The sequence below is a fragment of the Nyctereutes procyonoides genome, unplaced genomic scaffold, assembly GCF_905146905.1.
Source record: "Nyctereutes procyonoides isolate TBG_1078 unplaced genomic scaffold, NYPRO_anot_genome, whole genome shotgun sequence".
In the NCBI taxonomy this organism is placed as follows: domain Eukaryota; kingdom Metazoa; phylum Chordata; class Mammalia; order Carnivora; family Canidae; genus Nyctereutes; species Nyctereutes procyonoides.
In genome coordinates this window covers 52,155,644-52,169,893 of record NW_026575121.1, presented here as the reverse complement: position 1 = coordinate 52,169,893, position 14,250 = coordinate 52,155,644, and the positions used below count along the sequence as shown (strand labels likewise).

Below are 14,250 nucleotides of genomic sequence, written 5' to 3'. Positions count from 1 at the left end.
CTTCAAGTCATGTCAGCAGGCTCCACGCTCACTGTGGAGTCAGCCTGAGTTTCTCTTTCTCCCTCTGCTCTATTTCCCCTGGTCTCTCTAATAAATTTTAAAACAAAACATAACAAAAACAAAACAACAACAACAAAAACCTACCTTGGGCTAGCATTTGCAAGCATCATACTCGCCCTTCTCTACCCCAAAACTTGAGTTAGCTGATCTACATGGCTGAGAGGCTGTCACAGTCTGTTTTGTAAGACAACTAACTAAGCTTCTAGTGGTAGGTCAAGGACTAAATACAAAACTATAGGATTAAAACAAACAAACAAAACAAACAAACAAACAAAAAAAAACAGAAAAACAAATATTACCATAAACAAGAAATCTGGGCTTTATTAGTTCAGGAAACAGCCTGTGTTAATTCCAAAAATCACTGCCAATTTTATACCTGATGTGGATAGGCATCTCCTGAACCCATTTGTCTTTTGTTCTGGTCAAATATAATCCACAATTGGCTGTCAAATTCTGATTCATACAATAGTTCACAGAGTAGTGGGCAACTTGGAGTTACTTCCCCACTCTTGGGCTATAAAAAAAAAAATAAGAATAAGTACTTGATATGATTTATATGATTTCTAACATAGATCGGTAATACTGTTACTGATAAGATTTTTACATTACAAGTATTAAAAATATTTTCTTCTGGTAACCAATATTAAAAATGCAGAATATCCAATACTTTGGCACTAATTAAAGGTATTTTTCTTTTATAAGCTTTCAAAAATACAAACCTAGCTATCTGTATGCATTGAGTATAACATATATTCTTCAGGACCTCTAATTAGAAAATTGAAAATGACAATTCATTGAAACAATCATCTAAACATTAAAACCAGATTTGTATTATGCTTCAATAAGAGTTTGGCTGAAATCTTACTGATCCTATATAAACTCTTAGAACCAACGTTTACACTGTTGTAACAGTCTCAACTATCTTTACCACTCATTCAACCAAGAGTTATTCTGACTTTTCATTGTTTTAATACCTACTTCAGAGAAAGCAATCAGACCCGGTACCATAATCTGAAGGCATCTGGCATTGATGAGACATCTAGCCACTGGACAGTTAGCACCGAATGGGTACCACTGAATAGGTATCAATGAATAAAAAAACTAAGGCTCAAAGGTCAGGTCACCACTAATTTAGAGTTTATGACTTCAGACCTGAATAATACTTAGACCATTACAAATTATAATTTCCAAAAGGATAATTCCAAATTAACCAGTGTTAATTACTTGACTCTATTTCATACATATACATATAAATTAAATTACTTGTCCTGCCATTTGTGACTTCATATTTCATGAACAAAACACAAAAGTTCATTTTAAGGTTATACTTTATTATAAAAACACTTACCTGGTGAAAGTTATATGTCAGGATCATCTCATAAAGCTGACGATTATTTGGCAAAACATCTCTTGATCCTAAAGGTTTTGTTTTTGCACTCAATGGGCTGTAATTAGAAAAACATGTAAGTAATTTGATGCAAGAATTCATTTACTGAGAGAAATGAAACTAAAACCAACAAAATCTATAACACAGCACAGTAAGTGACAATGAGCATTCCTAAACCCTGTCCTTTTCAGTATATAATATTTTAATCATCAGCTTACAGAATTCTTTACTGGTTGAACCATAGCAACATATACAGTTTAAGTTTTGCAACATTACAGAAACATTTTCAAATGTCAACAAATAGTTCTTAACCAGACCCAACAGTAGGACAACAACTGCTAAGAGTGTCAAGGACAGACAGGTTTTGACTCGCATCCTTCTGTCCAAACTGCAGATAGCAATATACCCCCATCAGAGGATGGGTCCTGTAGATGCCACACTGAGAGCTTTCTACACGTTATTAAGGCTAGAAGATACTGCTGAGGCTGCTTCTTAGAAAGCTGCTGGGATTCCTAGGCTGCAAAGTCAGAAACTACATTTTCATCTCTAGCACTCAGATGATTTAAAAAGATGACTCTTTTCAAAGAGTAGAAGAGATATCCCCACTCCTATCACACCAATGCTCAACATCTGTAGTCTTAAAACACTTAATGATACCGTAGTGTCTGGACCCAGCTCTTCAAAGTTATGCAGGGAGCCAGATCTTCATACTTCAGAGAGGACTGAACATCAAAACGATTGATTCCTTCCGATGCATGCTACAAAGGATATTTATCAAATTAGGTTCTCAAACTTTATTGATAATAAATTGTATTCTTAAACATTTGAACCTAAAATAAACATGCATAATGCAAAGTTTATAAGCACCCATGAACAAATACTACTGTTATTTTCAGAACTACAGGTAATCTGTCCAACCAGTGAGGTTATTTTTCAATAATACAAATAACTGACATTAAAAATGATGGAAATGTGGAACTTACAATGTTTAACTGAGGAGCAGTACACACTATTCCATGGAAAGAAATGGTATAATCGATATTGACATCACTAAGACTTGCCCACCAACGAGCAATGCAAAACTCAATTGCTTTCCCACCCTGTAAAGAATAAAAATTACAAACTTGTAAATCTCTTTTCTCATTTTCCTTCAAATTACAGAATATAAATAGGTGTTTTAAAGCAATTCTAGCTTTCAAACCTTTCCTATCTGTACACCTGTGGGTGTACAGGTGCAAAGATAGAATATAGAGAGTAAAGATACACAGTTATCTACTTAGTTGCAAAGATAGAATAGAGAGAGTAAAGATACACAGTTATCTACTCAGAGTATAGAGAGTAAAGATACAGTCATCTACTCAGACTCCTACGGCCCTTGTCATAGAAGATTGGAGGCAGCTTTTGAGAACATATACAACAAAATAATGGTGAAAACAAACTGGAATAAAAACTTCAGACCAAAGGAAAACTTATAAAAACCATGATAAGAAAAGGGTAAGTATTACAGCTCTGTAAGGCATAGTCAATACCCACAGCTGAATTTCAGGCTCAGAGCTGCCTGGTAATCAAAGCAAAATGATATCATGGTCCCTTACATCTTTCTCCCTATCAAAAAAAATTAAAAACAAAAACTATTTTTAGCAGAGTTTTAAATTAGTTTTTCTAGTAATCAGTATACATTAGCAAGTTTGAAGATGGGTCATGTGATACTAACATTTATAAGGACACAAGAAGCTGTAATGAGAAACCTAAGGAAAGATTATAGAACTAAGGAGAGATGATAGAACTGCGTGAAAACACTAGGCAGCAGGTTCAAGAAAGAACACAGGTTTGCTCTGCTTCTGCAGAGGAAGAACCGCAGCCCAGAAGGATGGGGACCTGGCACACTTGAGGTCATTCAGGTGGGAAGCAGTAGTGGCTTCACATATAGAGCAAAACAGCCTCCTGGAGTCTTAACAACTGGGTATTAATAAAATAACAAGTAGAAAACATGTAGAAAAATCTTAAATAAGGAAATAATCTCCTGTGTGATGAGGCAACACTCCCAACTGGGCTCTATGGTGCAAGCCGTCAGAATCCAGCAGATCAGCATTTTCCTCTGATTACATTTCTTAAAGATTTCAGATGATTAATATTTATCTCCAACTTAGTCTCAAGTATCCCACTGAGACTACTACCTACCTTCCCACTTTATTTGGCATCAATAAAATATGCAGCCCCCAGTCTGAATACAAAATATAAAATCAAATTCAAAAACATAGTCTTAGCCCCATACCAAAAATAAAAAAGAAATCATTTCATAGGATTTCAAACTGGTAATGAAAACTTACTAAGACAGGAAAAGCTTCAGTTAGTGTTCCTTTTTCTGGAAGCGAACAAAACTTATAGAATTCATGACTTCGATACGCTCTTTGCTTCACAAGCTGTACTGCATGAAGAACAAACTTGGCTGACACCTCAGAAGAACAGGAGCACACAGTAACTTCTAAAATGAGAAAAGAAGCAGCAAAGTTTTAAACTGATGGGATTTAAAACAGAGGTAGGATTGTTTTAATAATATCAACTTTTTAGAAAATAATGTATCATTATTTTATCATTAAGATCTTAATGTATCATTAAGAATAAAATGATACATTCAAAGGAAAACTACATATTTCCTTAACAAAGAATTGACAGAATATTAATAAAGATGAAAGGGTAGGAAAATAAACAAATCAGTAACACAATTAACAACCGCTATGCTGCAAACACCACGAACAGCGAGCTGCCCACGGATGGACACAGTTGTCCTAATCAAGTTATTTTCAAAACCCTTTCCCCCTCTGCTGCTGTGAGGAAACCTGCTCTAGCTAAAAACCAACCAATTCCTGATAAAGAGAATTTTAATTTTAGAATGCTCTATTTGTTATCACACCTAAATTCCATTACTGTCTATTTATTCAAATTCATTGATAACTTTTCCTAGTCTCTCCCTCCTGTCGGCTTCTAGAAAAGTATGATTATCAGAACTACACATCCTAGGTTTTATTCTGAGGCTGAGCTAGAGGCAAAACCAAAATCACTGTGAAGCAGAATCAGCATCCTGTCTAATGCACACTCACTCTAATACAGGAAGCTTAAAGCAAAGCTTATGTTTCTGGTTCACAAGGTCAAGTGGTTAGAGAGCTCTGTGAACCTCATCAATTGCTAAGGTTAAAAAATCCAGTGTTAGGACAGTATTTCTAGTTATCTGAAACAGGACCCATCTGTAGTATATTTCTTTCTTTCTTTTCTTTCTTTCTTTCTTTCCCATTTTACTGAGACACAATTGACAACATTGCATAGGTGTTTACGGTAAACACTGTGAGGATATGATATACATGTATAAGTTTTAAAATGATTATTACAGGGAGGTTATTAACACGTCCATCACTTTACATACATACACCATTTTTTTTGGTGGTGAGACTATTTCAGATCTGACTTTTAGCAAATTTCAAGTACATAACACAGAATAGACAACTATAGTCAACCATGCTGGACATTAGAGTGCTTGCACCTATTCACCGAATAAGTGAAATTCTGTACCCTCTGACCACCATCTTCCCATTTCCTTCCCCACTCAAAGCACATTTCTAATCTAAGACTGCTAAATGGTCTGAGCTACTTCTACTCTGGATCATTCAATAAATTCTTATTAAAAAAACTAATTATATTCAATACCAACCAAGACAAATCAGAATTTGAACATTATAATTACTGGCATTTACCATTGAAAAAATATCAGATTCAGCATTAATTAATCATAGATTTTCCTTTATTATAATTAGTGTATATTTTATCAGGGCTCACTGTTAGATAAGTCCATGGGGACCTATATGAATGGTAGCCTAGAGCTGTTCAACAATACAACTCTGACTCTATTCACTAACAGATAAGGTATTCTAAACTAAGTTAAAATCCTGAATGTTAAAACATCTTAAATAGCCAAGATGATTTGATGTATGAGCCAGTGTAAAATAGTATGAGATCTTCATAATATTTTAAACCTAACAGCCAATATAGGGTGTCAGATGTAGTATTGTTATGACAAAAGCACATGTTAGAGATATATAAACTACTTTCTATGGTCACAATCCTAGCAGAGATAGAAGTACATAAAGATAAGTGGTCAGGACAGACTCAAATGTTACTTACCAGCCCATGTCGCACCCTCAGGAACCTCAATAAAATGCCTTCGAATTTGACCAGGCTTAAAATGTACATCTGTCAAGGCTAGATCATAATGTGATGATTCATTTACTCTAAAAATAAAAATAGATGGCTAAATGTGATGTCACAAAAAAGGCTTTTATACTATAAGCTCACTGGAACTCTAGATTTTAAGAGTTCATTAGAAACGAGCATGGGGATTTAAAGGTTGGTTATAGAACAGTGTGCACAATACTATCTCATTTTTGCAACATGTTAGCAGTGATAAATTCTGGATAGCCCAGTGTAGATGATTTTTCTCCTTTTTACTGGTCTATGCTACAATTTGTCTGTAAGACATACATACACAGCTCCCTCATTCATAGGCTTTCCCAACTACTAGAATCTGAACTATGATGAATCCTAAATAATAAAACCACAGGTAATGTTTTGTGTGACTGATACTATCTTACAGCTCTGAGAATGGTATTAAACCCTTTATATAGCTCCAAAATACCCCACACCATAATGACACAGTAAAGAAGAAAACTACTTTTATAGCATTTTGGTAAGAAACCAATGATACATAAAGGTCAAATGTATAATTTTCTACTATGGAAACCTAAAGAATATGCAAAGGACAAATTTTAGTCAGTGTGACAAACATTTAATGAGCGCCTACTATATATATGAGGCACTGCTGTTAAGAGCTACAAATACAACACTGAATATATTTTCCTTTGCCCTGGCCAATCTCATGAAGACAGAACTACCAGAAACATTTAACAGAATATGCTCTGGGTAGATAGGAAGTGTTAATGGAAAAGATTCCTGAAGGAGATAATGTCTTGGCTGATTCCTGAATCTTATAAATTATCTTGTCTAATTTTCTATACTGGACTTTGAGGGAAAATCTGCCTGAGGATTTAAGTGTTCTGCAATTTCTCCATGTGTGTGTGTCACTTTTTATCTCCTGATTTTCATCCTATGTTTCTTACAGGCTGAGAAATACTGCATATTTAATATTTACCAGTTAACTAACTCAGTAGAAACTGTTAACCGAATGTTCTGAAGATACTGTGTAATGGGCTCCACAGAGTAACTCGTAGAATACAGTCCCTGTGTCTTCAGTCAAATGTGGTGAGCTAAAAGAGATGACGTCTTGACTGACACGTGTACCACAGCACGTACAAAGCACCATGAAGGAGCAAGAAGGAACTTCCTTCACCCGGGGATGACTAGGAACGAGCCAGCAGTCTGAGGCAGCCTGAGCCGACACCAGTGAGGAGTACGAATGTCGGGTGGATGGGGTGACAGGAAACGCTGGTTTTAAAGGACCACTGTTTGCTATTTTAAAGAGCATGATCCTACGGAGCACCACTGATCTATCTTAAACAGAAAGCAGTATGACAGATCGGAGCTTCTCGGTTCCGGGGTAAAAAATATGATGGGAAAGAAGAGTCTGGAAACAGGAGAAGTGGGAGAGCCAGAGAAAACAGCAATCCCACAGACAAGAGGTATAATGGTGGGGAGAGGGTGTGGGAGTGGAGGAGGGATGAAGTAATACTGTGAAATGCTCCAGATGGATCAGGGAGTTAGGAGGGTGGAGTTTTGGTACAGGGGGCAGGGCACAGGAGATGCCACTGGGTATTCTCACAGTCAAAAGGCAATAGAAAGACCACGTGCCACTTTCGACTCTGAGCAAGAGGCAGAACTAAAAGCCAGTTACCTGATTCTGGTCTACCATCTTTTAAAAGTTCATACTATTTCCATAAATAGCCATTAAAAAATCCCATGTAACAGTAAGCTGTTGGCAGCTTGTTACTTACTTGGCTGCTATAACTGCAGTGATTGGAACTCTGAACAGAGGCCCTGCATTGGGGGATGCTATATCATAGCCACATACCTTGAAAAAAAGAGTTAAGTTTCAGTATCCACAAACTTTTAAAAGATGAAAAAAAAAAAAAGGTGAAATCTATTCACAGAGTAAGTTAATTTAACATTAAAATTTAAAGGTCTTAAGCACAAGTTGGCACCAATTTTCTGATGTTGGGTCGCATAAATAATGGCAAATAGCCTAAATAAATGCATGCATAACCACCCTTGACCAATTCAGACCAAAGGGCAGACAGACTGCCACACAAGGTATTTTTACATGTTTTAAAGAGTACTTAGAAAGTTACAATAAAGATGAACCAATACCTCTGTATAATGCAATCCTTCCCTTAAGCCCCTCGGATCCACACGTATGTTTATGTGTCTACATTGATTCATGAGTTCCAAATGGCTGGGACACTGAACCCAAGACGAATTTGAAGTTAAAGCTAAATGAAGCTGAAGGGATATTTTTTCAGCGTTTTCTAGCATTAAAAAGACCAAAAATGAAAGATTAGTACTTTTTTCCTTTTTTTCCATTTTAAAAAGTTTTATCTTCTCATAAAATCTAGCAGATGAGTTTAATCAGTTATAAAATGTACTAGGGCATGTGCTTCCAAAACACAGTTCAAATAAAGCAGTCACAGAATCTTCCCTACATTTTAGTGCACTTGTGATCCAGTCACATTTTACCCAACATGGCTGTAATCTTAAAATAAGGGGTTTCCCTGAGCATCTGTCTTTACTGCATGCAGAGAGCAGCACCTGCCTGAAAGGAAGATGCCAAGTACATGGTGGTGACCCCTCCTTGGAGCTACAGTTCTCCCTGGCTGCTTCTGCTTCCCACCCTCCAACTAAAACTCTGTTTACACCCAACTAGTAAGAGTGCTAAACAAAAGAAACTGGATGCTTCATTATCCACAATTCAATAATACTCTGGGACACTGAAGACCCAGGCTACAGGCTACTGTTTTCCTCAGTGGTTACCAGGCTGACTGAATTGCCACAATACTGGGATTTCTGCTTGCCATCACCCCCATCCCCCCTTAAACTATGTAACATTTAAAATAATATTGTCAACTCGTCTTTTTTCTTTAGGACGTTAACCCAAATGGCATTGCTCTTATATGATACTATTCATTCAAGCTATAAATGTGAGCACTTTGGCTTACTGTCCTTTTATTTCTTACCGGTATTTTCTGGAAACACAGGTTCAATGCCAACGCCATGATCTGATGGTGCAGCCACCTGAACAGGGTCTCGGAGGTAGATGCCACGGTTATTTCCAACAGTAACAGTGAAACCTAATTTATTAGCAAACGATGTATTCTGAACGAGGTAGTCATAGGCTTTATCAACCTAATTAAAAGAACACAAAAGGTAAAATATCAATGGTTGGGTCAAGAAAATATTTTGCTATAAATTACCAATTTGATTTCAATCATAAAAAGGTACAGGTGAAAAGCTAGTTTCTACGTTCACCTCTCTCAACTACATGGTGACCCCAAATAAAGAGGGCAAGTCTACCTTTTCAGACAAGACATCAGTCTGACCACTCACCTCCAGCTCCAGTCTCTAGATTCACACCACCAGTCCCAAGTGACTAAAGTCAGAACTCCTCCATACACCACTAAATTCACAAGTTTTGCCCTCGACATCTTCGCTTTGAATTTCTACCCTCCATGTGTCTTATGTCTACTGTATTACTCTCTTACTGCAACAAATTTGTCTTAACTACAAAATCTGTTTTCATATCCTCTTTGCTTATTAGTTCAGAACCTATTATGAACATATAATGTAGAATCAGATAAACTCAATCACTGTTACAACAGGAAATACTACCCAGTAACAACTAAAACAGTATCTTGATGACTATTAAGCCATTTTTCATACAAACACTACCTGAATAATACCATGTCCTTGGGCAAATACTTCTATATTGTCAGCCTTCACTGCAGTGTTTTCTAGAGCTCTTCTGACTGAATGAACCGTGTAGTTAACGTTATTTGCTTTCAGACCTGAAATTAAAAAGCAAAAGCAAGAATGAAGTATTAGAGAGTGTACTACCTGAAACTTCTCTTCCCCTCACCAGTAGAGATAATGTGTACATTTTCTAGCTTTAATGTCTGGTGTTTCAACACTCAATTTCTTTTTCTTTTTTTTTGGAAGATTTGTTTGTTTATTCATGAGAGATACAGAGACAGAGGCAGAGACACAGGCAGAGGGAGAAGCAGGCTCTCTCTGGGGAGCCTGACGCAGGACCCAATTCTAGGGATCCCAGGATTATGACCTGAGCCACAGGCAGATGCTCAACCACTGAGCCACCTAAGTGCCAACACTCAATTTCTTAATCTTTTCTAGAAAGCTGAACTACAACAGTCTGACTCAAAACTGCTGGCATTGTGTAAACACTTCATTCAACAAAAATCACTGTGTGTCCATTACACAATGGCATTAGTGTGCACTCTGCAAAGGTGATGCAAACATTTAAAGCAGGTAGAGGCATTCGAATGACATTTTCTTTAAAATACTGCTGGTCATAGGGGTACCTGGCTGGCTCAGCTGATAGAACATGGGCTGGTAGAACATGGGACCCTCGGTCTTGAGGTTGTAAGGTTAAGCCCCACGTTGGCTGTTGAGATCACTTAAAAATAAAATCTTAAAGCACTGCTGGTCAAATGATACGGTTGCTGGAGATATTAATCAACTTGGCTGTGTTACAGACACCAAGAGAACCTAAAACAAACCAGCAGAAAAGATGCTGAAGCTTGACCACAGCTCAATTAATTCAGTATTTTTGAGACTGGATCCTAGATACTGATACCGATTAAAAGCTTCCTGGGTGATGGCAGAAGCAGCCAGGCTGGGAATGACTGGTCTGTGTGAAGATATGTAAGCCACCAATTTGTCAACTTTGTGTTGAACACTGTTGTGAAAGATAAAAGATGAGAAATACCGCATTCCTGTCCATTCCAGAGTTCATCAAACACGTGCGCACTTATGATGTTAAAAGAAATGAACAAAACACAGAAATATGCTGCTTTAAGAGTGAATCAAGAAAGTAGCCTATTTTGTCAGTAAGAATCCAAAAGCTTATGCTCTATCAGAGGAAAGAATATGAGAATCTTATTCTTGCCAGGATGCATAAGAGTTTGCAAGACCAAAAAATGGCACAAAAGGATTCTAGGCAGAGAGAGTAAGATGTGCAAAGACCAGAGACGTGGAGCAATCCTGAAATCTGATGAGGTGGAAAAGGGCTAGAAATGAGGGCAGAGTCCTGGGATCTCATAGAGGAACACTCTTTGCGACGACCTGGTGTCCATAACTGGGTCCCAGTCAATGCCAATGCCATCCAATTAATACCGTGAGCTTCTGACACATCACCCCAGAAACTCTTATCTCCTTTTCCATTTTAGTTATCCCCACAGCAATATTCATGATCTTTTAACATGTAATATAAACTAACTTTAAATTCTGCTTACAGTCTCTCTCCTACAGCTATGATATAAATTCCACATGGGCAGGTAATTTTGATCCAAAGTAATGCTTGATAGCCATTAGTAGCAAATAAATTTATTTGTTGGAAGAATGAATACAATTCAAATCCTTATTATCATATAGTTATTCTCCAACTTAAACTTTACTTTGAGCCAGGACATTTTCTCACCATGAGAACTTCAGAAAAAAGTATCTGTCTGCAATAAGGTGAGAGAAATTTATACAATTATTCTTTATGACTACTGCCTGACTTTAAATTATGCTATCAACTGGTAATTCACCACCTATTCCCTGGAATTTAGAAACAGTACTGAGTTAGACCAAGTAGAGCACTAAGCAGTGTCCCTACCTGAAAGTATCAGGGCGATGCCTCCACACGCATTGGGAGAAGACATAGACGTCCCATTCATTAGCTGAGTTCCTCTCAATGTCCAGTTGGGAACAGAAGCAATGGCTCCTCCTGGTGCACTGATACTTACTCCAAGGGCTCCATCAGCACTGAAGGAAAAGCCATTAAAGTTTGCTTACAATGGTGAGAATTGGATCAACATGGGTGTTCATAACAAGGCCACTGGTCAAATAGATCAGAGTACAATACCACGCGTAATTTGCAGTACTGCAATCAGTTGGAAAAAAATACCCAGCACAGCTATTTTCCCATTATGTATCTTCCTTAAAAGTGGGCAAATCTTATTAAGTGTGTCTGTATCTGGGATTATGTGCAAAGGGTGTCAGGTATATTTATGGAGAGAAAATAAATGTCACTGCTCAGATTCCTTAATGAATGCATTTTTTTTTCCTGTCTTTAGTAAGTAGAAGCCTTTCCTTTTTTAAAGTTTAATACAGCCACTGTCCAACAGACATGTAGGACACAGAGGACATTTATTTATTTTAAAAATATTTATTTATTTGAGAGCACTTGTGCATGTGTGTGCTCAGTGGAGGTGGGGGGAGGGGCAGAGGGACAAGCCGACTACCCACTGAATGCAGAGCCTGACATGGGGCTCAATCCCTTCTTGATCCTGGGAACTCTGCGATCATGACCTGAGCCAAAGGCAGATGCCACCCAGGCGCCCCCAGAAGGCATTTAAAACTTTCCAAAAGATGTATTTAAAAAGAGCTCATGAGAAACTGGTGAAATTTCTTTTAATAATGTATTTTACTTAACTCAACATATCCAAAATGTAATTTCAATATATAATTAGTGTAAAAAAATGAGTTAATTTATGTTCTTTTTTATACTAGTCTTAAATAAATATCTAACATACATTTCACACTTTAGCACATCTCAATGCAGAATAGCCTCACATGACTCATGGCTGTCATACTGGATGGCTCAAGGCTGCAAGGCCTCTAGTTGAGGGCTCTGACTACACAGGGCTAACGAGATAAAGCCCATGGAGCTCATCACTGTGTCGTCACTAAAAACAAGCTCTGGCCCTCTGCCCCAAGTAAAGGAATAACATGACGACACACTTCTTCTTCCTCCCTGGAGGAGTGGCTGGTAAGTTCCCCATAAGAGCTGTTGGCCTCTCCCTTTTACTACTCTTCCTTCAACTGGTAGGACTATTTTTATTACTGGCTAAGGATAATAGTGCAATTTGGTTTCAAATTTTCACAAAGAGCTAAAAGCAATACAAATAAGATCCTCCTCCTAAAGTGGGTTGGTGGCACCTTATTTAGTGATCTTAAAGAGAACATTGTTAAGTAAAGATCGGTTGACCTGTACAGATTTTCATATGGTATTATTGATTGACAAATGGTTGCACAGGCACCACAAACAGTGTGATCTCTCAGTTATTTACAGGAGAATTACTAAAAGGATGTACACCACAATGTCACCCAAACACATCACAGTGTGATTTAGGGTGATTTTTACTTTCTTCTTTGCACCATCTGTATCGTCTACCAATGTTCACAATGAGCATGCAGTGTCTTATAACTGGAAAAAGTAACTAGAAGAGTCATAAATTCTAACTACCTCCTATTGCTCTCTATTCATTTTACACTACACTGTTAAAGTGATTAATCATAAAACACTTAATAAGTGCTCTAAAAAGGGTTATGTAAATATAAAATTATTAAAATAAAATTTTGGGCTCCCTGGTTGGCTCAGTCGGTAGAGCTGTGTGACTTAATCTTGGGGCTGTTAGCTCATGTCCTATGTTGGGCATATATATACATATATATGAAGTAAAGTTTTCTTTATAGAATTCTTACATATTCCTTATTTAAAAACTTTACATAATTGTAGAAGTTTCTTTAAAAAAACTAGTGATGTTTTTCTTCTAAAATGCAGTATGTAATGAAATTCAAAATGTGCTTATGTAGACATTATTGGGTAATCAGTCTTTAAGAAATATGCAATACTTGCAAATACCAGGAAATCAAGTAAATTCTGTGTTTGTCTTTCTTGACAAAGAGGATTTTTCAAATAGTATATAGAATATGCTCCATTGGGATCCCTGGGTGGCGCAGCGGTTTGGCCCCTGCCTTTGGCCCAGGGCGCGGTCCTGGGGACCCGGGATCGAGTCCCACATCGGGCTCCCGGTGCATGGAGCCTGCTTCTCCCTCTGCCTGTGTCTCTGCCTCTCTCTCTCTGTGTGACTATCATAAATAAATAATAAAAAAATTAAAAAAATATTAAAAAAAAAGAATATGCTCCATTCTGTGATCACTAGACAATGTTTCATACCTTAATAATTAACCCTAATAATCAAACCACATATTTGTAGTAATATTCCATATTCATAGCACAGTGAACATGAACAAATTCTCTCATTCCTAAAATAACTGGTTTGTGAGCCAGTATTTCCTTAATCCAGGCTTCCCTCACAATTCGTGAACTTGTTTTTCTTGAAATAAATCTTTAAATGTCCTACAGGCAAATAAAACTAACAGAGGCTGGTTTACTACACGTTCTCTGATACTTTGTGTTTATGCTGACTGTAAGATAAAACATTTCAAAATCAGTTTTAGAAGAGAATCAACAAGTTTAATAATTAGTACTTTTATTAAATGAACATAAAACATGTAAACCTTTGCCAACTTTGATTTTTAATCCTGGCCCCTCTTACTCAGTGATGTGGTGTTTTAGGCCAATTAGTTGGACTGATGTGGGCAGTATATGGTGATGATACAGGCAAGGCTTGCTGTCCACACAGAGATCTATAGCCTGATTGCTTTCAGTAACAATGATAGTAAACTACTGAAATCAGTTTATTTTTTAAGAATTAGAAAATAGTAGGAAGATACCTGTA

The 14,250-nt window shown here is 37.1% G+C and overlaps 1 protein-coding gene across 3 annotated transcripts in view; it reads right to left on the bottom strand.

The window, feature by feature from the left end:
- Nucleotides 1-14,250, bottom strand: part of TPP2 (tripeptidyl peptidase 2) — a 67,606-nt gene that overhangs the window by 18,797 nt on the left and 34,559 nt on the right. For all 3 annotated transcript variants that reach the window (XM_055335911.1, XM_055335912.1, XM_055335913.1), the window contains exons 11-21: nt 11,340-11,488; nt 9,395-9,510; nt 8,683-8,851; nt 7,820-7,977; nt 7,447-7,523; nt 5,624-5,730; nt 3,778-3,932; nt 2,431-2,547; nt 2,105-2,205; nt 1,409-1,505; nt 437-574 (exon numbers count right to left, since the gene is read on the bottom strand). In XM_055335911.1, coding sequence (XP_055191886.1) covers nt 437-574; nt 1,409-1,505; nt 2,105-2,205; nt 2,431-2,547; nt 3,778-3,932; nt 5,624-5,730; nt 7,447-7,523; nt 7,820-7,977; nt 8,683-8,851; nt 9,395-9,510; nt 11,340-11,488 — 1,384 coding nt within the window. The remainder of the gene's footprint in view (nt 1-436; nt 575-1,408; nt 1,506-2,104; nt 2,206-2,430; nt 2,548-3,777; nt 3,933-5,623; nt 5,731-7,446; nt 7,524-7,819; nt 7,978-8,682; nt 8,852-9,394; nt 9,511-11,339; nt 11,489-14,250) is intronic.